Source organism: Bidens hawaiensis, unplaced genomic scaffold (assembly GCF_021521415.1).
Source record: "Bidens hawaiensis isolate Kalapana, Puna unplaced genomic scaffold, B.hawaiensis_p1.1 tig00037991_1, whole genome shotgun sequence".
Lineage (NCBI taxonomy): Eukaryota > Viridiplantae > Streptophyta > Magnoliopsida > Asterales > Asteraceae > Bidens > Bidens hawaiensis.
This window is the reverse complement of record NW_027496638.1, coordinates 148,163-175,059: the sequence shown is the minus strand read 5'-3', so window position 1 is coordinate 175,059 and position 26,897 is coordinate 148,163. Positions and strand designations below refer to the sequence as shown.

General features: G+C 34.9%; 1 protein-coding gene and 2 pseudogenes across 3 annotated transcripts; 1 reads left to right on the top strand and 2 right to left on the bottom strand.

Annotated features, from left to right (window-relative positions):
- Positions 1-548: 548 nt before the first annotated feature.
- LOC143589872 (transcription termination factor MTEF1, chloroplastic pseudogene) lies at positions 549-1,585 on the bottom strand (annotated as a pseudogene). The gene is made up of 2 exons (XR_013145366.1): positions 696-1,585; positions 549-598 (listed from the first exon to the last, which is right to left on the bottom strand). The product of XR_013145366.1 is annotated as a transcription termination factor MTEF1, chloroplastic pseudogene (transcript).
- A 15,163-nt stretch (positions 1,586-16,748) lies between these two features.
- On the top strand, positions 16,749-18,943 carry LOC143589868 (uncharacterized; annotated as a pseudogene). The gene is made up of 4 exons (XR_013145365.1): positions 16,749-16,799; positions 17,248-17,337; positions 17,438-17,628; positions 18,212-18,943. The product of XR_013145365.1 is annotated as an uncharacterized LOC143589868 (transcript).
- Positions 18,944-20,691: 1,748 nt separating this feature from the next.
- Positions 20,692-25,357, bottom strand: LOC143589871 (sec-independent protein translocase protein TATC, chloroplastic-like). The gene is made up of 4 exons (XM_077070509.1): positions 25,130-25,357; positions 22,842-23,144; positions 21,607-21,897; positions 20,692-21,038 (listed from the first exon to the last, which is right to left on the bottom strand). Exons 1-4 carry the CDS (start codon positions 25,355-25,357, stop codon positions 20,829-20,831), a joined length of 1,032 nt encoding a protein of 343 aa, XP_076926624.1. The 3' UTR covers positions 20,692-20,828.
- Positions 25,358-26,897: the final 1,540 nt, after the last annotated feature.

Below are 26,897 nucleotides of genomic sequence, written 5' to 3'. Positions count from 1 at the left end.
AATGATGGGGGAATTTAGCATGTGTCTAGCATGTGGAGAGAGAAAATCAACAAACGTGTTATTCCTTTTATGCCCTTCCCTTTATTTTCACACATGATTTCCGCCTAAACTAATCGCAACCCTCCATCTTAAAAATCAATAAACAAGATTACTTCCTACAAAAACTATACTTCCTATTATAACCTAACCTCTGTTATGGCATCTATGATTGCATAATAGCATTCAAATTCTTTAGGGTACAACTAGGGATACCCAGACACCCCTCTATACGTCCCATATAGGGCTATACGAGGCCCGCCCGTATAGGACTATGCGGCCCGGCCCGTATAAGACTATGCGGGGGGGGGGGGGGTATGGGACCCTATACGCCTAGACGCCCCCCTATACTAGGACACTATTTTAATTGTGTGCGCCTGCGCAATAATATCGACACCATCAATACATCTTTACATACCCGCCAGCTACAAGCTCAAGAGTCAAGATAACACATTTACTGATTAATGCACAAACATTATAAACATTCCTTGAGGCCAAAAACCAAACTTTATAAAACAAACTACAAGACCACTGACTTGACAGTAACAATGAACTTCATTTGCTGCATATTATCACTTTACCTCTCAACCATGGTATACTTCATCATTTATAAATTATAAAAGTGCACAATAACATTAAAAAAAAAAGATTAAACACACCTTAAAACCTACAATCTCTTATCACCCAACTTCAATCTAGCCTCAATCAACCTAGTAGTAAACTCACCATCACTAACCTTAAGCATATCCCAAACTGGCACCCAAATCCCGTTATCAGCCAACAACCGATGCCTCGGCTTAATCTTACCCTCCAAACTATACGAAAAATACTGTGGAAACCTCTTCAAATCCCCCTTCATCTCATTCAAAAAGTACGCAACTTTCGGTTTAAAATTATTCTCAATACTAAACGTTAACAACCCGGGCGACCTCAACACCATGTTCACCACTTCCTCATACTCAAACCCTAACCCCATCAAGTAATCCAACTTAGGAATCAACGTATACCGCACATTCGAAACCAACAACATTGTCGTCTGCGACGTGATTCTGTTCGGACCCACGAAGCCTAATTTTGTCAAGAACCATAATGTGGGTTTTAACTGAGCTTCCACATTGGAAACTAAAAGTCTCGGGCACCGAATTATCGACTTGGGGATGTCGAAAAACTCGAGGCCGACGTGGGTGAATAGGAAGTCGAAAACGGGGTAAAGGTCGGCGTGGGGATCGCAGGTGAGGAGCTGCGGGTACATGTCGAAGATTCGGCCGAATTCGGAACGGCTGATGCCCATTGAGGAGAGGCAGTTTTCGACGGATTTGAGGGTTTGGAGTGAGGCTGATCGGAAATTGGGGTTTTTTTGGAGGGCTTTGGTGGGGTTGACTTTAAGGGCTTTGAGGTAGAGAATCTTTTGCCGGAAAAGGATGCCGGAGTCTGTGGTGGTGGTGGGTGGTGGTGGTGTGGTGGCGGTAAAGATTCGATTTTTAGGGTTTAACGATGGGGGTTTTGATGGTTGAAGCATTGAAGGTTGAGGAATGAATCTGATTATCATTTGATGGTGGGTTTGTTTTTGGATGATATAGTTTTTGTGAAGAAGAACAAAGGGTTGAGTAATTTGAAGTTGAAGTTCTTTTACTTTTCTAATTTTTAAAAACTTCAATGCCAAAGAGAGTAGTTTTTAGTTGATAAAAACGCATACCAAACGTTTGTTACTGAACCGTTTGATAGGAAATTTGTTTATGTTTGGGTTTAGTTAAATGAACACGTGTGAACGAATGTTTTGCTTGCTTACATAAATTCTGTTTACGTTTACTTGTTTATTTATGTTGGTAGTTTAAGTTCGTACGTTTGCGTTCATTTATAGTTTAAATTTTTTTAGGCCTATTACAATTTAGTCTAGCTTTATGAAATTAAATGTCACATATTGTAGTTTATATGTTTTTATTAATTTTTTTCAGCCTATTAAATTGATGTATAAAAGTCACGCATTTCCGTATAGTTTTTCTCATATCATTCAACACCTTTAAACCTAGAGGTATACATCATTATCCTCATTCTCCATTTTCTTTTTATTTAATACAATTTTTATATTTAAAATATATTTTTAAACTATAATATTTATAAAACAAATTAAAATGCATAAATTAAAACAGCGGAAACGATTACAATAATTAAAAAAAATACAAATCATAAACTAAAAATTAGAAAAAAAAACTAATAAAAAACTAATCATAAATAACTAAAAAATAAATCTAAAAAACTAGAAAGTTATGTTATAATTTTTCCGATTTTTCGTTTCAGTGTCAACATCAAGTCTAGTTCCGTGAAGATGGCTAAGATCTCGCGTTAAGAGATCAAAATGTTTCTGCTCGGCCTTGTCTTTCCGTTCAGCCTCCATTAAACGAATTTTTTCCCGTTCCATCTCAGGCACCTCTTCACTTATTTTTTGCTTCATTTTCATCTTCTCAATTTACAATTCTTTAAAACTTGCAAAGTCATTATTTATAGAATCAATTTTGGGTCGCCTGTTGAAGACGATCCCGTTCTCTTTTTATTTCCCTTTGCCTTTGCATTAGCCTTTGCCTTCTCCCTCCTAATCGGACATTCAAGTTCAACCGGATCATGATCGCTAAACTCCGTATTAAGATCTTGGTTACAACGGGCATCCGAACCACTCGTGCTAAACTCTCTACTTTCGGATGTTTTTCTCCGCTTCACCAACTCAACCTCATTAGGCACAGGATGGCACTTCGAACACAACCGAATAATTTCCCAAACTTGTGGGTAAGGAAATTCATTCTTATGTTTGGCAACATATCGTTCGTTTCTCAACTTGTAAACATAGGCGTTATTATTACCACATGTTGGATTAATGTTGGCATTGACGTAAAGATTGTTAAACCATCCTACTTTTTTACTTATCTCCCTCCACTTTCCGGTTATCGAACCATGTGACTAATAGACAGGGAGTTGGAAAATTTCGTGACACTTCTTTGTGATGGCCTTCCAAAAACTCGGTCTTGTTCGTGCGTTACCTAATAACATATAAATATAATGTAAGCTGTAAAAAAATATCGAACGAAAAACAATACCCTTTGATGCATTCTCGCTTTCGTTAACCCAAGCTCTTGCCAAAGCGACTTCTTCAACCGAATTTCACATGAGTTTTCTCTTAGCCTCCAACGGTTTCAGGTTGGGTTTTTTAGTGGCTCGCTTTTTCGACTTCTTCTCGGGTTCATGGTTGGGTTTTTTTAGTGGCCCGCATTTTTGGCTTCTTCTTCCCGGGTTCGGGTTGGGTTTCCGGCACCATCTCTTGAACATCCTCTTAGATTTCAAGGTTTTGACTTGAATGAGCTTGTTGTTGGAGGTATGCTTTATAATTGAGCCACTTGTCGTAAGTTAAAACCGCTTGCGTTACCTTCGGGTTTTAGTTGGGATCAATTTTGGATTAATTAAATTATATATATATACATATATATATATAGGAGAAGTATAGTTTGAAAACCCTCTTGAGTTGTGAAAACCAGCGAAAACCCTACGTAACATCGTTTTTTTTTTTTTTGTGGTTACATGTAATATATATTATAACATTTAATACAAAACATCGAAACATTAAAAAAAATTGTTTTGCTATTTTTTAACATTTTTTTACTAATTTTTTTATATGTTTTTAGGAGAGAGAAAAAGTTATATTTATGTTAACATTTTTTATTAACTTTAATTGTGGACCACAAGATTTAATCTTTAATTAAAAACATGTGGTTGAGAATGGGTTTCTAAAGTTTTCACAACTCAAGTGGGTTTTTATTTTAACCTAACCCTATATATATATATATCTAACCCTATATTTAGTAAAAAAAATGTTAAAAAAATAGCAAAACAATTTTTTTAAAATATTTCGATGTTTTGTATTGAATGTTACAACATATATTACATGTAACAAAAAAAAACGATGTTACATAGGATTTTCACGGGTTTTCACAACTCAAATGGGTTTTCATTCTATACTTCCCATATATATATATATATATATATATATATATATATATATATATTATACTATAAATGTATACATTTAAATATTTGTGAGGTTGTCAGCTTGAATCAAGAGCTCACTCATATATTTGTCCTATGCCAAAGAGTTATACTCTTGTGGCCTAATAACAAGTGTCAAGTGATAGCTGGCGGTATGGTTTCTTAGGGAACGCTCAAGTTAAACTCTGAAGCCAACATAAGACCGGTTAAAACAACATAGTTAGACCAGAGTGAGACAACGCAGCTTTTCAGTTTAGGGTGTGCGGTAACCTAAACACAACGCTACAAAAAAGATAAATAAAATCCACTACCTTTTCAAGTTTCAAGTTGTAATTTGTTTTTGTTTTCAGAGAGAACTTCGTTTTTTATCCGTACGATTTTTTAAAATTATCAATTTTGGTCCAATAGTTTATTTTAGCCTTTTATGGTGCAATAGTTTCAATTAACTATCAGTTTAGTTCAACCCACTAACGTCATCCACCAACCGTTAGTTCATACAACTTTGAGGGGCTTTTTTATATTTTTCACAAACTTTTAATTCATATGAACATTTCTTTTTTCACCAAATATAAGTTTTATACTTTTTGTTATTGTCTAACTATTATGGCTTATTATATTTGTGTTTATATAAATATATATATTTTTTATTTTTTAAAAATATTTTTTTCCGAAACCGAAGCTTTTATGCAACTGTGTATTTACTTATTTTTATTTTATTTTTACGTTTTATAGTGTAATAATATCTAGGCTTTAAAAACAGAATATTAACTATTATTTAAATGGGTTGAAAATTTTCCACCTAGAATTTTAACTATTCTTTATTTTCAATTTATGGCTCTAAATATTATTATTTATATTAGTTATATAATTCATTTTTCAGATTGAGCTATTGTATAATTAGTTGTCATCAATGCCTTGGCTTGTTGTTTCTACAGGTGGAGGTGCGGTTGTTCGGCCTATTATACATTTCTCTCTCCTCACACTTCAAACTCTCATATCTTAATGCGAGTTTCAAGGAAGGGAATAAACGCCAAAAATTTTAAAATTAATATATTTGATATTATAATTTTTGAGTAAATGACACGGATGGTCCATGTTGTTTGATCCAAATTTTGGATTTCGTTAATAAATTTTTAAAGTTACCGATTTAGTCCCCAATCGCATAGTTTGCTTTCATTAATGGTTCCTCGGTCTAGTAATCTTTTCTGACCCGGGGGGAAGGGATCATTAATGAAAGTGAACTAGATGGGTGGGAATTAAATTCGTAGCTTTTAAACTTTAGGGATGAAGTCCAAACTTTGACTAAACCACAGGGACCATCTGTGTGATTTACTCATGATTTTTTTGTTGGGTAAATATGATATTATACCAAGTTTTGAGGGATTAATGAGATGTCATTCCTTCATATAGGATTTCTTTATGTTTAATTATAGCAAAATAATAGAACTGTTTTATTTATTAGGAAATACATGCACAAGGGTATAAGTGTCTTTATAGATGTGCCTTTGGATGCATTGGCACAAAGATTAACTGCTATTGGTACTGCATTTCGCCCGATGTTGCATCATGCATCTGGTGACGCGCGCACACAATTATATAATATTTTCACACCTCGATTAGCACAATGCGGAAGCGTAAAACGGGAATGTAACATACACCTCTGGTATCAACCACATTATTTATAAAGAAACATTACAAACTAATTTACAATATATTACATTGATCTATATTTATTTACAAAATAGGTGTTACAACAAAATATGTTCGTTAGACTATTCTATTCGTACTTATAACCCTGCGTCTATTCACACCGCATTGACCACATTTAGTAACAGATAGCACAACATCAAGTATTTTCCAACTTCGGTATCACACCTGAAAAGCACGTTTAAAATGGGTCAACTACACGAGTTGGTGAGTTTCACGAGTTTCAAGAAAACAAGTATGCGTAAGCACAAGTCATAATTTGTATATACGCATGTAAATATGTATGTATATGTATGTGTGATGTAATTATGCTAAGCTACAGCGAAGCCTGGACTGTTTGTACGTGTTGCGTGCCTCCATTTCCCACGCGCAATCAACCACTGTGGCTCCCTTTCCGCCCACATTATGCCCCAAGTAGCCATGCCTAACACTACATACCTGGTTTGTATAATTATGGACATATGCAAACGGATTAATGTCTCAGCAAACCGTGCTGGCCGAGTTTGGGTTTGTCAAACCAATAGTAGTATTCACAAGCCACCGGCTCGAAGTTAATCACTGTGTTAGTGGGGACTTTCATGTGTTAGCACTTAGATAATTCACATCATCATACGTTTCAGATAAGTATATAGATATTAGCAAACATGCTTTTCACCCAAAAGTTTGTAAAGCAGTTCAGGACATGGGGTCATGAAACTCACGGTTTAGTCGGTATACAATAGTGATTCAGCTCGTAGTTCGCTTGACTTGTTATCACTAGTCTCTATAATCAATATTATAATAATAATAATATTATAATTTCAATACTAAACTGGGCCGTATATCTAATCTGGGTATAGCTGTTATGCCCAGAAAGTGTTAATAGGCTTAGATTGTGATGTTATTCAATGTCTAATACTTAAAACCGAACTTGGCTCAGTTTCTCCATTTTTTCCTAGCTGTGCCAAGTTGTTCGTTTATGCGTTCAGAAAACAGTTATGGGGATGTAAGCTTGGTTAAATGTGTTGGTCGATAAAATGATTAAGTTATAAAAAAAGATCACACATTGGGGGTCTGGATTCACTACGGGCTCGTTTCCGTTTATTCAGTTTCTTTTGGAGAAAAACGCGCATAATCTATTCAAATTGTCCGGATTTCTCACAAAAATTTCGTTTTTACTTAACTAATCCAAAAATATAATTTTTGATCACTCTTGATGTTATGATATTCCAACAGGTTCGTTAATCACAAACTTGTCGGTTTTATCATAATTGAATTTGTTTAATCTTTATATTAGCATAATTAATAATACGTTTATCATTAATTTATGAAAATTTACCCACTTATCATTAAAATATGTAGATTTTTATAAAAATATATCTAGAATAATTTACTGATTTAGTAATTTATAAAAATTCATTCTATCTGCTATATTTAGCTCGAAAATCGTCCGTTTATACCAAACGATTTCCGAAAAATCCGCCAAAATTTATGAGTGACCAGGATTCATCCCAAAACAACCTGGAAATTTTCCAAAAATTAACAACCTTGCCAAATGTCCTTTTCGAGTCAAAAACGACTACGAAAACTCAAATAAATGCGAATGCACAAATATATAGGCTTTTCCAAATGACCCCAAATTTCATATGTGATCATAATATACCAAATCTGAGTTCCTCACAAAATTTCATACTTTTTCAAGCATTTTAACAATTTTTCCCAAATAAACGCCCTAATTCGGTAATAAATTTGCCAAATATTCTCGGTCGGTCGAAACATTAGCAAATTTGAATAGGGACTCAATGACATGGTCCCTGATGTCCCTAAAAAATTTCATGACCTAATAATATGCACATCACAACCTTAACCTAAGCAACCCGTAATCATGTGATTCGGTATTACCTTGGCGGTTTTGGATTTTCGCCCTTTTAATCATGTTTTCGGGCTCTTGTGCTTCTATGCAGTCTAGGTACAAGTCCTATATCACAAAACAAGCAAGTTTCATCAACATGGCAGCCTCTTAACTTAGGGTTTCGGCTAGGGTATTAAACCGAACTTTTGAACCGTAAAAACGCCGTTTAAGCCCTATAATCCGTGTTTATGGCCAAAAAGAGTATGATTCTGATTCCTAACTATGTGTATGATCAAAACATGTTTTTGGACCATTTTTAGGATTTTTGCATGGCTAGGAATGATTTTTGGCAATTAAACTATGTTTATATGATATTAACTATGATTATTAAGTTGAAAAACATGATTTAAAAGCCAAAATTACCTAGGTTTTGAAGGAAGCTGATAGAAAAGCACTTGCAGCTGCTTTGGATTTGAGATTTTGTGATAATGATGTTTGTAATAGCTTAGCCATGAAGTTACGTAAAAAAAGGGGTGGGGACTTCTTGCGGTCGCAATACATATGGGCTCCCATTGGGCCCATTTTGGCCCAAACTACTGAATTACAAGTCCGTATGTGAAAACCCAAGTCTTTATTTTGGGTTGGCGCGAAAAACATATCGGGTACGGCAAACGGCGCGAAAATGAGTGTTTTTCGGTTATTTTTGTATAAATTTATAAAAACATACTATACGTTTGTAAAAATCGAAAATATTATCACGGACCGCTTAAAATATTTCAAATAAGTGTTTTCTAAATCTTTTTCGGCTTAACGGACGATACAATGCTTGTTTTGTAACTCTCGTGTTTAAATCTATAGCGGGTAGTTAAACGAGCATGTTTTCGTTTAACTGATTTGCTATCGTACTAAGGCCATAATACTAATATATTAGCTTATATTAAACGTATATCACTTATAGATGCCCCCCCCCCCCCCCCGAGATATCTGGGTCACATCCAGACCCGTTTGGTTAATTGTTTGATCGTTACGAAATACACGTTTAATCGTTAATTCGGTAACTGCATATTAGGGTGTACCTGGTTTTGCCTCAATTGTCACAAATATTATCTTTCATTCTAGCTTTTTAAAACAATTTTCAACTTACAGTACTTATGAATATTACATCTACATTAATGTATCATTTTCTTGATGTATATAGACATTGAAGAAACTATCTAAACTTTGGGAAGACAAAAGTGAAGCTTACACCAACGCTCACGTGAGAGTCTCGTTGGAACATACGTATAATTTATTATTTTTTTCCTAATAGTGTTGTCGCGTATAGTGAAAGGGCAAAAGTTGTCAATTAACAGAACAAGAAACTTAATTTTGTGTCCAGGTATAGCAGCCAAGTTGGGACATGATGTTTGTTGTATTAATACATATGTTAAACTTGGGCTATGTTTGCTTAAATTTAGGTTTTTGTTTGAATTTGGATTATTTTGTTTAAACTTGGGTTTTTATTTGTTAAAGTGATTAATGATTAAACTTGTTTGTCTTTGTTAAATGTTTAAATAGTTCTGTTATGCCTTTGAAGTTCTATAAAAATTTGGAATTTTGGCTTTATTTTCGATATTTGTTTTAATACTTTTATATTATTTGAATGTCATTCGACTCTTAACTCATATGCAACTAGTGGATTGGTGAGGTGTTTGGTTCAATGCCTAGTATATTTCTGAAAACACTGACTTTTTAACAAATTGTGAGCTTATATCATAGATTGCGTTTTGTTCTCATATTATTCTAACTTGGTTGATAAAGTTGCATATCTATGAGTTAAGCTTACATATTCTGATTAGTGTCACTCGATCAAGAGTTGCTTAACAAGCGAGTTAAGCTGATCTAACTTCAACTCAAGTTCGGGTCTAAACTGGCTCATTTATTTCTAATGAGTTGCAATCTGAGCTTGAGATCAGTTAGGATAAAGCTCAAACTAGGTGCTTCTTACGTAGTGATAAATCAACAAAGAAAAAATACAAATGTTCTCTTTGTTTCCTATAAAAGTTGGGATTTTTAAATAACATACTTAACTAGAGGTGAAAAATGAGTGAGATCACGTCGGCTTGAAATTTAATCAAGCCAACTCGACTCCACTTTCTTATTTTATTTCGGACAAGCTTTCGTTGAACTATGCTTTAGTGTGCTTCAAAATGCTTTGGAGCATCTCATTTTTTTGACTATAAGGTTTTTACATTCTTTTTTGTTTCTTCATGGTGGTTTTGGTACATCTCTGTAAGTAGGGCTGGCACTTTTACCCGAAACCCAAAATCCAACCCGAAAAAACCCATACCCGTACCCGAACTAACCCACCCCGAACCTGAACCGAAGTAATTTGGGTTGGTTCTCGGGTTTGATTTATAAGTTTCAGGTCAACCTGAAAAACCCGAATAAACTTTTAGTTAAGAAATTAAATATATTTTTAGGTATAATATGCTTAGTCTTAGTCACTAAAGTTATCAGAATCTGAGCCTAATCGACATTTGTCATTCCAACGATTATAGATCGATTGTTTATTGTTAATTTTTGTTTTCCGTTTATTACTAGTAACCTTAATCGAACAACCAAATCACGTCTGATCGAAGACGATTATGGTTCGAGTTAATTACTTAGTTTTACTCTTCTTTTGAATTGTTTTATGGCTTTATCAAGTTATATTGGTTTATTATTTGATTACTTGCGTTACGAGCAAAGAAGAATATGTTGTTTTATAGGATACTCAAAACCCGATTAACCCAACCCGAACCCGAAAAACCCGTGAGAGATTTGGGTTGGGTTTCGGGTTAAGATTTAAAACTTTGAAACCCGAAAAACTCAACCCGAAAAACCCGAAACCCGAAAAACAAACCAGAAGAACACCCCTATCTGTAAGCCTACACGAGCTTCAAAGTATAATAATCAATGATAAAATAAGTTTGTTGATCTGTAACGTTTGATGCTTTTAAACTGAGCCCATAGAAACCCATTAGAAAGATTACATTTACTAAAAGACACCATAAAGACCAAAAAATGATATGCTCAAGCACAATTATAATAAGCCTGTGATGTGACACATGTATCCTAAATGACTCGTTACAATGAAGCGTCTGAACTTCAAATAGTGCCAAATACCATATTACTCCAGTGTCTTAATTGCTTCTTGCAAGGCTCAAATTCCTTTTAACATTTGGAGGTGAAGAAACGGGAGAAATTGGAGCGAAACAGACTGAATCCCATCCGTTGATCTGCCACCGACCATGCGCCTTTTCTTCTTCTTCTCAGTCAGAGACATTTCAACCAAATCTCCATCATCCATCAGTTATACTAACATAATCATAAATCAAAACAAATATTAAGACAGACGGGCGCCAACGGGCCGATAAGGATCAAATGTATCTTAAAGCATAAAAAACATAAGAATTATATTATTTGAAAAGATATACTATTAGTTTACTATTAGAATATTTGTCGATCTTGAATTTAATCATATTTGATAGAGTAACCAGAAGACGGGCTATATGACCTAAACGAGCCAAGCCTAGCCGAGCTCAGGCTCGACTCGTTTATACCCCGATCTAGAAGTGGGAAAATAAATATACCTTGTTTGAAAATGCTTCTCGGTCTTCTCGTGGATTTCTTCTCCGCGTCTTCGCTTTGCATCCTCTTGAGCAAGTAACGTGTTTTCCTCAGAACGTCTGCGTTCTCTGTCATCTCCATGAAATCTTTCTCGGTATTTGCTTTCAACTTTCGGTTGCATATCGTTATTTTTTATTGGCTCGTCCTCGATGCAGTAAGAACCGGTCTTTTCACAGCTTTTGTGGGATTCTCAGAATCGTCAATCTGGGCGGTCCAGATAATAAGGAAGCATCAGAACCGTTATTTAGTGAACTGCCTTTTCCTGTATATATATGGCATAATCAAAGTACATCAGTATTTATTACTTGCTATATGAATCTCAATAATCGTTTTGAAAACAATCTTGATATATAGTTTAATTGCTTCATGAATAAAAAAAGTTGTACAAATCATTTTGAAAATGGGATATACTGAGTACGATGATGATGATGATGAAATCATTTTGACGCCCTGCTTGCGGTGCGCGCATATAATGTATATATGCGTGAACCCTCAGGTGGGCAAAAGTAAAATTGCACTAATTTTGACATTATTTTACTAATCTCATGAAAATAACGTTAAAAGTGGCGGAAGGTTAATCAGACATCATGTGGTGGCGTTGATAGCCGAAAGACAAAGGCACATGCACCAATCAGCCGGTGTCCCGATGATTGAGTGCTATGTGCCTTATGTCCAAGGCTTGATGCAAAACTACTATCGAGCCGGGGGTCTCACCGGAAGCAGTCTCTATATCCCTATGGGATAGAGGTAAGGCTGTCTACATCTTACCCTCCTCAGACCCTACCATAGCATTGCTATTGGTGGGATATACTGAGTACGATGATGATGATGATGATGAAATCATTTTGAAAATACTGTGTATATACTACAATATATATATATATATATAAAACACTTAAATGAAGTTGGCAGGGTCGGGTCCATTTGTTAACTTTTCTATAACAAATATTACATTAATTATGATTCTTTTGACTCCACTTCCAGTGCACCTGCAAGCAGTAAACGGATACATTAGAGATCATAAGCACCGGGAAAATTTGATCATTAAGTATATAAAATTTGACATCACAGAAAATAATATATAGCAGAAGTGCTACTAGTTTAATAAAATCTCTTGATTGCCAGATGAATTGGCGAATTATATAGTTTAAAACCTTCAAAAAGTACTTTGCGCATTAAGTTTTTTGAAAAAAAAAAGCAATAACGGTCCGCAAGGTCGGACCAACATCTAATAATCACCCATTTAAACGTGCCACACGACCCGCCCACATAGCCTTATGTACTCTCCAATAATAAGCAGTTTTTAGAGTCTGAATTGTGCTTTACACACTAGTAATTTTGGAATGTTCAAAAAGACCTGAAACCCGTTTACATGTTTACCCATAGGACCTACACACATGTTTTGTAATTACCTTCCAATAATAAGCAGTCTTTGAGTGAGGGAGGAGTCTCAAAGAGAAAGCTACCAAGGCGGCCCACCTCACACTCGGTGCAACAGCATATCATCGGCAGTAACGTTTTACGTATAAGAACATCAATATGGTTGATGTGTTGAAAAACAGTGAATGAAGGGTGTTAACAAACATTGCACAATAAACCGCATCAGGCATGCTGAATGCACATTAATAAAAGAAACGGTTTTAAATAATAATACAAGATCCAGAAGTAGGGGTTGGCCACTGTCGCAAAAAGCGTTAAATCGGGCCGAGCTTTTACAGGCCCGAGCTAGAGCCTAAAAATTAGCCGAGCCCGAGCTTGAGCTTCACTTATCAAGCTCGAGCTAGCTCACAAGCCAATTATTTAAATATAAAAATAATTTAATATATATATATCTGTATTAACAATAATTATTATGAATAAGAATAACTATATAATAAATATTTTGTTATACATAAAAATTATAGTTAACAAATATATGAAAATAATTACAAGATATAGATAAATTAATAAATCAATAGTAAAGGAGCTGAGATTAAGCTTCAGAAAGAACCAAAGCTCGAAACGATCCTAGCTTGCTGTAAGTTAAACGGGCCTCGAGCCGAGTCAAGCCCGGGCTTGGCTCGTTTACACCCCTTAATGATAAGAAGTGGGGAAACAAATATACCTGGTTTGAGAATGCTTCTCGGTCTTCACATTTCCTGTCTCGGATTTCTTCTTTGTGTCTTCGCTTTGCATCGTCATCTCTTCGTTCCTTAATCAGAATCCCGATCAACAGACCTCCCTCTGCCGACTTTTCCATCACATCATCTCCATGGTATCTTTCTGTGTATTCGCGATCGTTCAATAGACGGTGAAAGTTGAGAGATACGATCGTATCTCTCTATTCGCTGTCTATATGTTACGCCTGTCTATTCTGTGTCCACTTTAGATACATGTGGCTGGTTTCGTCCTGCCATGGACTCATCAGGAGAGCGGCAACAGCTCTCAACCAGTGGTGCATTCGATGTGTAAACACATCTAGGCACGCACACTGTTAAAATAAATGTGACCAACCATACCCGATGTTCTTGTTTTGGTTGCTTGGTCACAGATCCATTGACGCCTACTTTTGTGGGAATCTTATGAGTTTGAGACGATCCAGATAACAAGGAAGAATCTGCTGCTGCTGTGGAATCATGATTCTGAAGTGAAGCAGCAGCGTTTGCAGATTCTGATTCTTTATCAGTGACCACCTGTATTGTATGGCATAACGAAACATGTCAGGCAACAAATATGATCTATAAAGCAGTTGTTGTTTCAAACAACCTTCAATAATAAGATGATGATCTTCTTTTTATATATAGAAAGATGAATCTAAATCGAAAAACACAGGGTAAATTACAATTTGATTTATGCCTAATCATATATATATAAAAAGAAAAACACAGGTTACAATCATCAATTGTAGAAGAAAGAATGAAACACGTATGTCAGATAAGAAAACAATAACAATCTTGATGATATTCATGTTTTTAATGAGAAACTTTACTTTCTTGTATGGAAACAAATAATAATAAGAATAAGAATCATAATAATAGTGCAGAAGAAGAAGAAAGTGATGATTTACAATAATAATAATAATAATAATAATAATAATACCTTGTTTGTAGTAGCAGTGCAGCAAGTGAAGAAGATGATGTTGGCAGAAGAGAAACTACTGTAGATCTTCTTGATCAGTTCCTGCAACAAAAAACAAGAAATCAAATGAAACAACAAGAAGAAGATATAAACCATACTGTAATATAAAATTAAAAAAAATTAGTGGGTTTTTTACAAATTGTGTTTTATAAAATTCTTTTATACAATAGTATTTTTCATTGTGTTTTTTTTAATAGTGTTTTTTCCATTGTATTTTTTACATTGTGTCATACAATTGTGTTTTTTATTGTGTTTTATTCGTTGTGTTTTTTTTCATTGTGTTTTTTTCCATTGTGTTTTTTACATTGTGTTTTTCAGTGTTTTCTATTGTGTTTTTTCGGACTTTTCCGGCGAGGTGGTGGCGGTGGGTGACGGTTGTGGTGGCGGTGGGCGGTGGAGTGGTGGTGGTTGTAGAGAGTAAATATGTAATTGGGTTTTATGTAAGTGGGTTTTTGAAAATAATGTAAGTGGGTTTTTGAAATTAAATTAAGTGGGTTTTGATATTAAAGTGTTAGACTAAAATACCCAACTTCCTAGCCTTTTTAGGAAAATCAAACTTCTTATTTGAATCTAACCCATTATTCTTCTTCTTCTTCTTCTTCTTCTTCGGTTGACTAATTTTTATCGTTTCTTATAGATAGATATTGTTTTGTAGTTTATAAATTATATTGTTTCTTTACATATCGTTTCTTATGTTTTATCCAACTCGTTCTACCGGGACATGTTAAATATGTTAGTGCCCCCATCATAATGCGGCGGTGTGTGACCTTCGTTGATATGCGTTAAGTTCGTTTTCCCGCAAGCGTTGGGTGAAGGATTCAGTCGATGAAACCCGAGCGCTGTAGCAACGAGTAAACGCAAATTGAGTCGGTATTGGCTAAGATACTGTAATCAAACCTATAAAAATATATACATTGAATTCACATATTCAGTCGATTGTTATTATTCGATCGATCGTTTGATTATGAATCAAGAATTGGGATTATTGTGATATTATGATCACAAGCCCTAATAACCCACCCTTATATACATTTCGTTTCTGGCCGGATGATTATTATTATTATTAATATATCACAAGCCCTAATAAGTCACACAATGCAGTTTATATATTTTTATTAATGTTTTTCAGCTTAGTAAACTGATATATAAAGGTCACACATTACCTTATAGCTTTCCTCCCATCATTCAACATTATCCTTAACACCCTTAAACAAAGAAGCATACACCATTCTTCTTATTTTTTATTTTTTTATTTAATAAAACTTTTATATTTAAAATATCTTTTAAAAAATATAATAATTATAAAACAAACTAAATTGCATAAATTAAAATAGTGGAAACGATTATAATAATTTAAAAAATATATTTACAAATCATAAACTAAAAATTAGAAAAAAAAACTAATTAAAAAGTAATCATAAATAACTACAAAATAAATCTAAAAAAACTAGAAAGTTATGTTATATTTTTTTTGCCAATTTTTTCGTTTTAGTGTCAACGTCAAGTCGAGCTCCGTGAAGATGGCTAAGATCTCGCGTTAAGAGATCAAAATCTTTATGCTCGGCCCTTGTCTTTCTGCTCGGCCTCCATTAAACAAAATTTTTCCCGTTCGATCTCAGCCTCCTATTCGCATATTTTTTTGCCTCATTTCATCTTCTCAATTTGCAGCTTTTTAAAACTTGCAAACTCATTATTTATATAATCCAATTTCGGGTCGTCGGTTGAAGGCGATCTCGTTCCCTTTTCATTTCCCTTTGCCTTTGCGTTAGCCTTTGCCTTCTTCCTCCTAATCGGACATTCCGGTTCAATTGGACTATCATCGGTGAATTCCGTATTAAGATCTTGGTTACAACGGGCATCCGAACCGCACCTGCTAAACTTCCACTTTCAGATTTTTTGTCCGCTTCACCAACTCAACCTCATTCGGCACCGGATGGCATTTCGAACACAACCGAACAATTTCCCAAACTTGTGGGTAAGGAAATTCATCTTATGTTTGGCAACATATCGTTCGTTTCCAACTTGTAAACATCGACGTTATTACTACCACTTTTTGGATTATTGTTGGCGTTGACGTAAAGATTGTTCACCATCCTACTCATCTACTTATCTCCCTCCACTTTCCGGTTATCGAACCCTGTGACCGATAGACCGGGAGTTGTAAAATTTCATGACACTTCTTCGTGATGGCCTTTTAAAAACTTGGTCCCATTTGTGCATTACCTAATAACATATAAATAAAATGTAAACTGTAAACAAATTTAAACCATTAAGATCATTAAAAAAATATAGAATGAAAAACAATACCCTTTGACGCATTCTCGCTTTCGCTAACCCAAGCTCTTGCCAAAGTGACTTATTCGACAGAATTCACATGACAACCGCCCGCACTTTCGACTTCTTCTTCTTCTTGGGCTCGGGTTGGGTTTTTTTAGTGGCCAGCCTTTTTGACTTCTTCTTTTCGGGTTTTAGTTGGGACCAACTTTGGATTAATTAAATAATATATGTGTGTGTATATATATATATATTATAAAAAGTTATACTTATAAATATAAACATTTATATATTTCTAAATAATTGTGAGATTGTCGGCTTGAATCTGGAGCTCATTCGTATTTTCCTCCTATGCCAGAGAATTCTACTCTTGCGTCCTAATGGTAACTGTCAATAATATTTTCCGGTGAATAAACCATCCTCCCTGTTCAAACCCTTGTGAAATCATCTCTCTATCGGCGATGGGGAAAACAGAGAAAGAGAAAGAGCGGCTGAATGAGTTATTGATCCAACACCATCCATGAAACCTTCCAGGTCCATTCTAATAATATCTTTACTTACTACTGCTGTTTGATTCTTATACCAATAACTAATTGCAGGTTTTGGATCAATCGCCTCCTCCGTCTTCGCTGCAAAAGATCAGCTGGTCGTCAAATTGGGACAACAGCTCTATAAACAGGCCACCACTGGTACTTATTATTTATCTGCGGTTTCACCTTCCACGTTGATATGATGCTCTACATAATTTTAATAATAGTGCCCCTTGACTCACTTTATCTTGTTATGTAGTGGGATTGCTTCGGCCCTGATGCCAAATCACTTGAGGAAAGCATGAATACCTTTTCCAATTTGCTTCAAGGATTCCTTTTGCTTTCGCATGGAACTATGATTGGTGCAGGGGCTACACTCTCTTCTTACATCCGTTAAACAAGTTATCGATTGCAGCTTTATGTTGTTGAAACACTCCGTTGCTTCTTACGGTAAAATCCCCTTTTTAGCTTAACCTGTTTGACCCGTCAAGGTTAAAACGTAACCCTAATCAACACATGTATATTATCTAAACGGGTCAAAATTGGCACCTTTAAAATCACATTTTATCATTGTTACAAACTATCAAAGCACATGCGAAAGTCGTTTACGATACCAAAGAATGCTTTTGTTTTGAATACAACTCCGTGTTTAGTAAAATTTATATCAGAATTTGAGGAAAAAAATTAAATCTCATTGGAGTTGGCCCACGTGATGCAGTGGGAATTTTGTACATGCATATTTACAGTCTGACCTATTAAAACACGATCAAAGCTCGTTTTGCGATACCGAAAATTACTTTATTTTGAATATAAATGTTTTTGTTAATAAAATATATATCAGAATGCTAAGAAAAATAAAATAAACATAGATGTGTATGCAGTATTTTTTAAAAACTTAACAAAGAAAAGGTATTAGAGAAATTGAAAATGAACTTATATTATATAGTATTAAGGTGAAATTGAAACTAAAAAATTGTGAGAAATTGTTATTAGTCAAGTCTATTCATGGTTTGCAAATTGTTATATATTACAGGAAACAGCAGTAAAGCACACCAACTCTCGATTCCTCAGATCGTAGGGACTGTTTGGGAGGCGTTCTCGTCTCTTAAAAAGACTCCCGGGACAAATGTAACAGCCATAGGCCGGTCCATGACTCAAGTTGCGGTTTCCATAAATGACGTTCTTCGTGAAATGAAGGAGCTTAAGCCTGCTTCATCAGATCCATCTGATGAGGCTTCAAAGGCTCACGAGAGTGACAACTCATCAGAGGGAGATTTAGGTAGTGACTTGTCACCCGAAGATATGAAAAATTACTGAACTTGCCATTGAAGTCGTGTCGGGAACTCTTAAAACGATTAAAGAAACTATTCGGTCAATCACGGGGCTACTCAAGAACCCACAAACCGATAGTAGTCAAACGGTCAACTCGTTGGAGAAGTTGTTAGATATTTGGAAAAACATGGGGTTGCAAGTGGATGAGATTGGAGCTTGTCTTTATACTCCTCAAGAAATTGGTGTCATTAGAAGTGCTAGTGAGAAAATGGTGAGCTTTGTTGATGAATTGAAGGAACAGATGGAGATTGTTAATGGGTGTTCAGTTGCTTTTGTTGATGCATGTAATGGTTTAAAGGGTTCTTTAAAGCAGCTTGAATTAGGGTTAGGGGATGATGATGATGATGAGGATGAAGATGAAGTTGTGAGTGAAATGAAGAATCTTGAGATAAAATAATGCTTGCCATTAGTGTTTTTTTGATGAAATTAAGTGGTTTTTTGTTACCAATGGTATTGTGTTTATTAGTTAAGACAGTGTATTGAGCAAACAAGATTTTGGGGATCAAATGATAAATGTTTTTATTTTACCTGGGTACCTTTATGTGGTAGTGACTAATTTTCTCTATTCCATTAAAGTCATTCAAAGGATTTTTACCTCAGGTGGATGTACTTTTATTAGCTGTTCTAATCCTATGTAATATTTTTTTAGCAAATGTTAAAAAAGTTCAACATTAAGCAAAGACAAATTAAACATAACTAGGTTTTTATCTGTACGTTGTGTGATGGGGTTGTTTAATAAAAAAATAAAAAAAGAAAAGAAAAACCAAAGTACAAATTGTTTTAACTAAAAAAATTGCTTTAAAAACAAGCAAAAAAACAAATAAAATCAATATCTAATACAAGGACCAACCAAAAGCCGCCAAGTGAACGGGCACCAAGTTTCAATATTAGAGCAACCGAAGGTTTGAATACATGTGGCAACTGCAAACTTTGGGTGAGGCAAACTTCATTGTTGTAGAGGAAAGTTTGTGTCATCAAACTTGAAGCATCCTGCCATGTTGAGTATTTCAAAAGGATTCCTTTATTAGAAAAAAGAATTTTGACAATGTACCATATTGTTTTTTTAATGGATTTTGTTTTTTTATGGTAAATAATGCAACGGCCATTTGTAAAATAAATACAATACAAACTTTATTTTCAGTTAATGTATGTTTTATTTTTAAGTTTAATGTATTTTATTTTTTAAATTCTTTATTTTTAAATTTATATTTTTTAAATGTTTAATGCGACGGTTTATTTGAATCATAAAAACTAAAAAATTTGTTATAAAAGTAATTTAATTAAATATAAAATAATTATAGAGCTGGGTGTGATGTGACAACTTGTGAAGGTTTGTTGTGAAATATAATATACGAGTTTTTAAAAAAAGTTTGGAATATGATGTGATGTTGATGTGACGGTTTGTGAAGGTTTGTTGGTGTGTATGCTCGTCTTATATAAGAATATGTAAATCGTGGTTACTATTGATTGATTATTTTTTATACATGCTTACATCTAACAATTATGAAACTTTAGTATTTAGTGAATTTGTGCTTAACCATTAGCTCTTAATTTAAGTTAACCGGAGAAAAATTATCACTGATTAGTAATAAAGATTCAAACAATAATTCTAAAATGCTAAACATTTATATAATAATAATAATAATAATAATAATAGTGGATTGGACATCTAATCAAAGTTTAGTGACCTGTGAAGGACAATGAAACTATTTTAGCAGATAATTTGAGAAACTTAGTTATAACCGGACATAAGGGCGGACCTATCCTTATGGTATGGGGGTCGGCTGTCCCATATGAAAAAAAGTTAGTACGCAGTGTAAAAATTCCCGACGGACACATGTGAGTATATAACGACAATCAACTTAGAAAATTTTCGACTCTCGTGAAAAAAATTTCTTAAATCCGTCACTGGCCGGGTGAAGGGTTTTCTATTTGGATTTTCTTTACACGTGGTTTATACCAACTTTAGTCAACCTTTCTTTTGACTTTCCAAGAAACACATATTCCAGATATAGTGTATTCACATATGTATAATTTGTTCATCAGTGAGTAAAATGATCATTTGGCTGCACAGAACCCATATCTGACAACCGAACCAGAACTCCAGAAGTCCAACTAGTCAACAGACCACACCCGAAGTCAAGCCGGTCAACATTGGGTTGGGTCGAAACAAGAATTAAGTCCATGTTATGTACTAGTGACAAATAATTAATATATGCTACAAAAATTACATGATCCTTCTTGTACATGTATATCAAGTCCTTTATCATTCTATGGGCTTGGTTTGCGACAGCGGCCGATCTGGACTCTTGAGCCACTTACTTACCAATGAGCTTAACGGTCCAAGCACCACCAAAGTAAAGACCCAAAAGCGGTCCTGCCAGAAGCATCTGAGTCAGCGGATCGGTCGATGGGGTCACGATAGCAGCCGCAACCACTGCACCAACTACCACGTATCTCCATATCGATAGCATTTGATCACCCGACACTAATCCAACTTGGCCTAATAAAATTTGTATAACCGGGACCTGCATATAAAAGTTAAATTTGAAACAAAATAGAAACGTGTATAAATATATATAACTTTGTATTAACAAATTTGAATTTGATATAATTTTGGTAAAATTTAATAACAGTCTTTTAAACTTAGATGATTCTTCATCATCTACTAAAAACTTAATATATATAAAATCTTAAGATGAATATAGTTTGACCTCAAAACAAAGACAAAATTTTGACTTCTGAGGTCAAACTTACTGTTAAAACTAAAAAAATTACAAAATTGTGACTTCAAGACGATCCAGTTAAAATTTCACCACCAGTTTTTTCCGCTCAAAAGGGTTTTTTTACACAGATAACACAAAGACACAAAATATCAGAAAAACTACACAAAACGATTGAAAAAAATCCAAAACAAAAACTAACACGGTTGACTCAAAGTCATACACGATCTAAAGAGAAAAGATTACCTGAAAAGACAAGCCGGTACTGAACACAAAATATCAGAAAAACTACACAAAACGATTGAAAAAAATCCAAAACAAAAACTAACACGGTTGACTCAAAGTCATACACGATCTAAAGAGAAAAGATTACCTGAAAAGACAAGCCGGTACTGAACATGAGTACCAATATGAACTCAAAGTATTGGTCAATTGACCACAATGATTCAACAACTCCTTCGGCATAATTAACAAAGAAATTCAAGGCGGCTGGAGTCAGCACGATATATGAAAAAACAATCCCTGTGTAGAAAAGGACCGAGGACCCGAGAACAATAGGGCCCAAAAATTTTCTTTCGGATCTTGTTAATCCAGGTAGGACAAAAGCTATGATCTCATATAGAATAACCGGGCTTCCTAAAAGAAGCCCACAATACCCTGATACCTGCATTTGCAAAGTTAGATTGTTATTATGATTTATAATTTTAGTAAGGATGCTAAAATATAAAAAAAAAGTTAGATTATTAATTAGAGCCCAAATGAGATTTGAGTTCTATATGTTATGGGTTAACCTTAAAAAGTTAAAAGTAAACATAACTTGTGGCGGTCTTTTAAACAGTGTTTAATATAAGTATGGTTCGGATTAAAAATCACAGGATTTCATGACTATAACAGAAAAGTCGAGGACTTTAATGAATGCAGAAAAAAAGTTAACTTAATCAATAAAATGATGAATGCTAGTTAGTTAAATTCAACATAATATATATGTATGCATATATAGGATTCTACGCAGAAGACAGTTGCGGGATCAGAAAGAACAAAATAAATCATTTTAAGCTTTAAAAAAATTATAATACAAGAAAATGGTTGAGGTGCAATGTTTAATCATCTTTCCTAATATTCTAAAAATATATATAAACAAGGTTATTTATAGAACCTACACATGTGTAAACCAGGCGTAGGTATATTTCCTACACATAATCTACATGTGTGTAGGTAAACGTTTAAAAATGAAAAGAAAAACATATTAGCAATTTAGTTTAATGGTTTTTTGTGTGCGCAACATATGCATTTGTATGTAAGAAGTAAAACTTCTTTTAAAATATGAATGACTGATAGAAAAAATTAAACGATTAGGTTTATTCTTTTTGTTTTCGTAATAATTTAGTCTTTTGCAATGAACCTCTTACTATATGCATGTGTAGTATATATAGGTTTGAACATGTCAAAACAAAAGAGGATGCAAGTATTGTGAAGAAAGTGCAGGAATAAATTCTTAAAATGTTGAAGATCGGTTAATTTTTATCATTACTAGGCCTAAAATGAACCTAAAAATCTATAAACATGTATGTCAAGCTGTCAACAAGTGCATAACGGTTAAAAAGTAACCTTTATTGTTGTAAAGAAAAACTCGCCCGGAGCTAACTGAAGAAATCGAACACCCTGAGCTCTAACCGGAGCTTCAAGAATCATGATAAGATCCTTTGAGTACACAAAACATCCCATTATTGCAGCTCCAACTGCCAAAACCGACACAAAGATTCTGTCTCTTAGCTCTTCAAGATGGTCAAATATGGTCATTTCTTTGTCATCAGGTAAAAGCTCTTTATCCGGATACAAAAAATTATAAAGAGCACTTCCATTATTTGAATCACTGTTTGCTAGTGCATCTTCTTGGACATCATCAGCAACCTCTACATATACAATGCCAAAAATAAGGTTGGTAATTTTCATTTTGCAGGTCCCATATAAGTCAGTTTTACATAATTTGCATGTATAAAAGAAAAATAATCACATAGAATGGATAAAAATAGTGGTCACCAGACCAACATTTTGAAATTTGGTTCTGCAATCAACCAGATTATTCTTGGTTGATTCAAATTACAAGTTTACCCTTATAAAGAAATGAGTTTTATTCAATAAGGTGATTATATGCTGTTCTTGTATCCATACATGACATGTTGAGGTCTTACAAATAACAAAGATACCGGCTTTTTAATCTCTCTGCTACATAAAAGATTTCTAAAAAATTTAATCTTCTTAGATTTACTCTGATCGATTAACGACACATCTAATCCGTCATTCATCCAAATCCAAATTCATGAATTAGTCAACTTCGACGTTTCTAACTTTTTAAACAATACAACAACCACCATGCCCAGTACAATCCCACTCATAGCAAAGCTACTCATACGACTTGGGGAGGGTGCGAAAACATATCCCGGAGGATAGAGAGGCTCAGAGGCTGCTTCCAGAGTTTGAGGAAGACCCCCAACTCCGAAACCACATTTAGGTATGGCAAGTATATCAGAAACACAGAGTAATACAAACAAGGTTACAAAAGTCGCTAGGCAGACCCTAGACGGCCTACTGGGGAGTTGGGAGTACTCAGTTTTAGTCGGTGAGTACTCGGCCTTAGTCGGAGAGTACTCGGGGATGGCTCTCCAAGAACTCGGCCTAGGCGAGGATTACTCGTTGAGTACTCGGCGCGATTTTTACAACCATGGCTACAAATAGAAATCTAAATAACAGGTAACAAAAAGAACTAAAAACACAAAAATTGTAAGCTAACCAATACAAAAAAGAAATGGTGAAAAGGATAATAATATCATATAAAGCATCCAAGCGACACGAAGACAAAAATAAGATAACATGTAAAGATCAGCAAAATTATAGGTGAAGCCAAATCCCTAAGAAAAAGCCAAGACAAAGATGTACCCTCCCATAAAAGTCCTTAACCTAAATCCGATGCCTCCACAAAATCTTGTCCTCGACCATGTCATATTGTCCTTAGAGAAATGCAAGTCTATCAAATCAATGCCTCATCCGCTTATAGACTTGCACCTCTCTGAGGACATGGTCGAGGACAGCACTTCATGGAGACGTAGGATTGAGGTTAAGGACTTTTAGGAGAGGGCACATCTTTGTCTTAGCTTTTAAACAATGTTAGTTGGATATGAGCAGTTAAATAGTATCTTCGCTCAAATGCCCACAAATTTAGCTATCTCTATCTACAAAGAAAGACTCTTGGTTTCAAAAAGCGGCAGCCTCAGACCCAAGGCGGCACTTCATGTACTTGCCGATCAAAATTGGTCAAATACAAGGCCTCCGAAAGCCGTAAAAAAAACCAAAAGAATGAAGAAGTTATAATAGATACAAGAGATGCGGCTTTTTGGTTGCATACAAAACTTATTGGGTTATACATCGAGCAACACCTCAAGCCTGGCTTTTGCCATGTACATGCCCCGACCACACGCTTTTTAAAACCAATAACAAAATTGAAGATCATATAACTAACTGTGTTCCTAATTTTGATGATGTTAAAACCAAGAAAAACTATCATTCACAAATCTCATCAGCAACTAGAGACAACTAAAATCAGATAGCAAAGTTATTAATAACCCACCTCAGAATTGATGCCATAATATTATTATTATTATCAACTAAAATCAAAAGATACAAAATTTATCAATAACCCACCTCATAATTCATGCCATAATATTGTTATCATCAACTAAAATCAAGTATCAATAACCCACCTTACATGTCATGCATGCCATAAATATAATATTATTATTATAAAGTATCAAGATACCAAACCCACCTTAGAATTCGTGCCATAAATATAATAATATTATTATTATTATTATTATCAAGTAAATAAAGATTGATTAAACTTGGTCCTTACCAGGTCTATCATCATCAAGAAGGGCTCCAGAAGCCCCAATTCCAAGGCTTTTTGGCGTATCATTTGCATCCTCAAGAGCAAAGCAAGCAACTTTACGAATCTTTGTTTGTTTTTGGATTGAGAGACGAAAAGGGGTTTTTGTTTGATTGATTTGGAAGAAGCATCTGCTGTTTGTGTTGAGATTGAGAGTGTGGATGATGGTGCTTGTGCTTCCCATTTTGACCTTATTTTCCGGGAATTTTATGACTAGACCTTTTGGGTGACTGATATTATTGGAGGCAAACAAAGCCTGTGGTGTGTGTGTGTTACAACTTACAAGGATGACTGACAACCTTCCTTGCTGCTCTGACCATTTTTTATTTTTATTTTTTTCTCATTTTCGGTGTTTACAAACTAAAAAGGATTTTTGGGTTGGTTGGCCTGTTTGAACATCAAAAAAGAAAAAGAAAAAAAAAACAAATACGGTCATTACTCATTAGACAACATACAATAAAAATACAACGTCTTTCAAACGGAGAAAATTGGTTCTATTATAGATCCGATGAAAGATCTTTCAAATCAATTTTCTTGTAAGTAATTAGTTGAAGAAACGACGACTCAAACTTTCTTTTCAAATATCATTGCATAATTAGCCATAAAATTCAAGTTTTTAACAACACTACATAATTTGACAATACAACATACAATACCAATATTCCTGACCTCTTAGATATAACACAAGGGATTTTACCACCACACCAAAGTTAAGACAATTCCTATTCACAACTTAATCTTTATTATAAAATTAATTCTCTCTCTTTCACCTATCAAATCCAATCAAATCAAACTTTTCATACTCATTAGCAACTCAAACTTCACTATTTTTTTATTAAATAAAGACAGAATTACAAATTTTGTCCTTTAAAATAATACGAATTACGGTTCGTGTCATTTTCTTAGTTTCCTTGCAGGCGGTGTACTTTAAACTTTTTTTTCCTACAAGTTTTGTCCTTTACGCTAACTGGGTTAGAAAAAGTCAGTTAAATCCCATCACGTGAGGCGCATGTGAGGGTAGTTTTGTCCTTTCATATATCTCTGCAACTAACCACATCTTCTTCAATCACCATCATCAATCTCACCAACCAATTACCCATCACAGAATCCACCCTAAACACCCCCGCCGGACTCACCACCACCACCACCGGAATCACAACCTCGCCATCATCAATCTCACCAACCAATCTACCGCCCACAGCCTCGCCGGAGCCGCGCGTAGCTGCTGCCGTAATGGTGGTCGAAAAACCGACTGTGACGGCGATGGTGATTCTAGGGTAGTAGAAGCTGCCGTAATGGTGGCCGGCGAGGAAGACGGCAGCACCATCTCCGGTCTTCTTCTCCGGCGAGGAAGACGGCAGCACCATCTCCGATATCAAAATATTGATAATAGTTAATTACTCTACTCCATCTCTCTTCTTTATATCTTGATATAACAACCACCGGACCATCACAGCACCACCACCACCACCACCTTTAAACCCCAGCCTCTACCAACCTTCATCTCATAATCTTTTGAAACTCAACATCAAGAACTAAACTTGAATTTGTGAGACAAACTGTTGCCAGACTTTAATCCTCTCCAAAAAAATTACCAACCACCCTTTCACCTGCAGATCCAATCACTTACTCCGCCGCCTCCACCAGCACCAAATATACACCCCCACCCCCGCCACCGTACACCGTAAGACAAGGCCTTCAGATCTGAGGCAAACCACTAACAA

Coding starts and splice junctions, on each gene's coding strand:
- LOC143589871 (XM_077070509.1), bottom strand. CDS start 25,357: ATGGGAAGCACAAGCACCATCATCCACACTCTCAATCTCAACACAAAC. Junction 23,145..25,129: donor ATAGACCTGGTAAGGACCAA/GTTTAATCAATC, acceptor GTATATGTAGAG/GTTGCTGATGATGTCCAAGA. Junction 21,039..21,606: donor GTACCGGCTTGTCTTTTCAG/GTAATCTTTTCT, acceptor TTTTATATGCAG/GTCCCGGTTATACAAATTTT.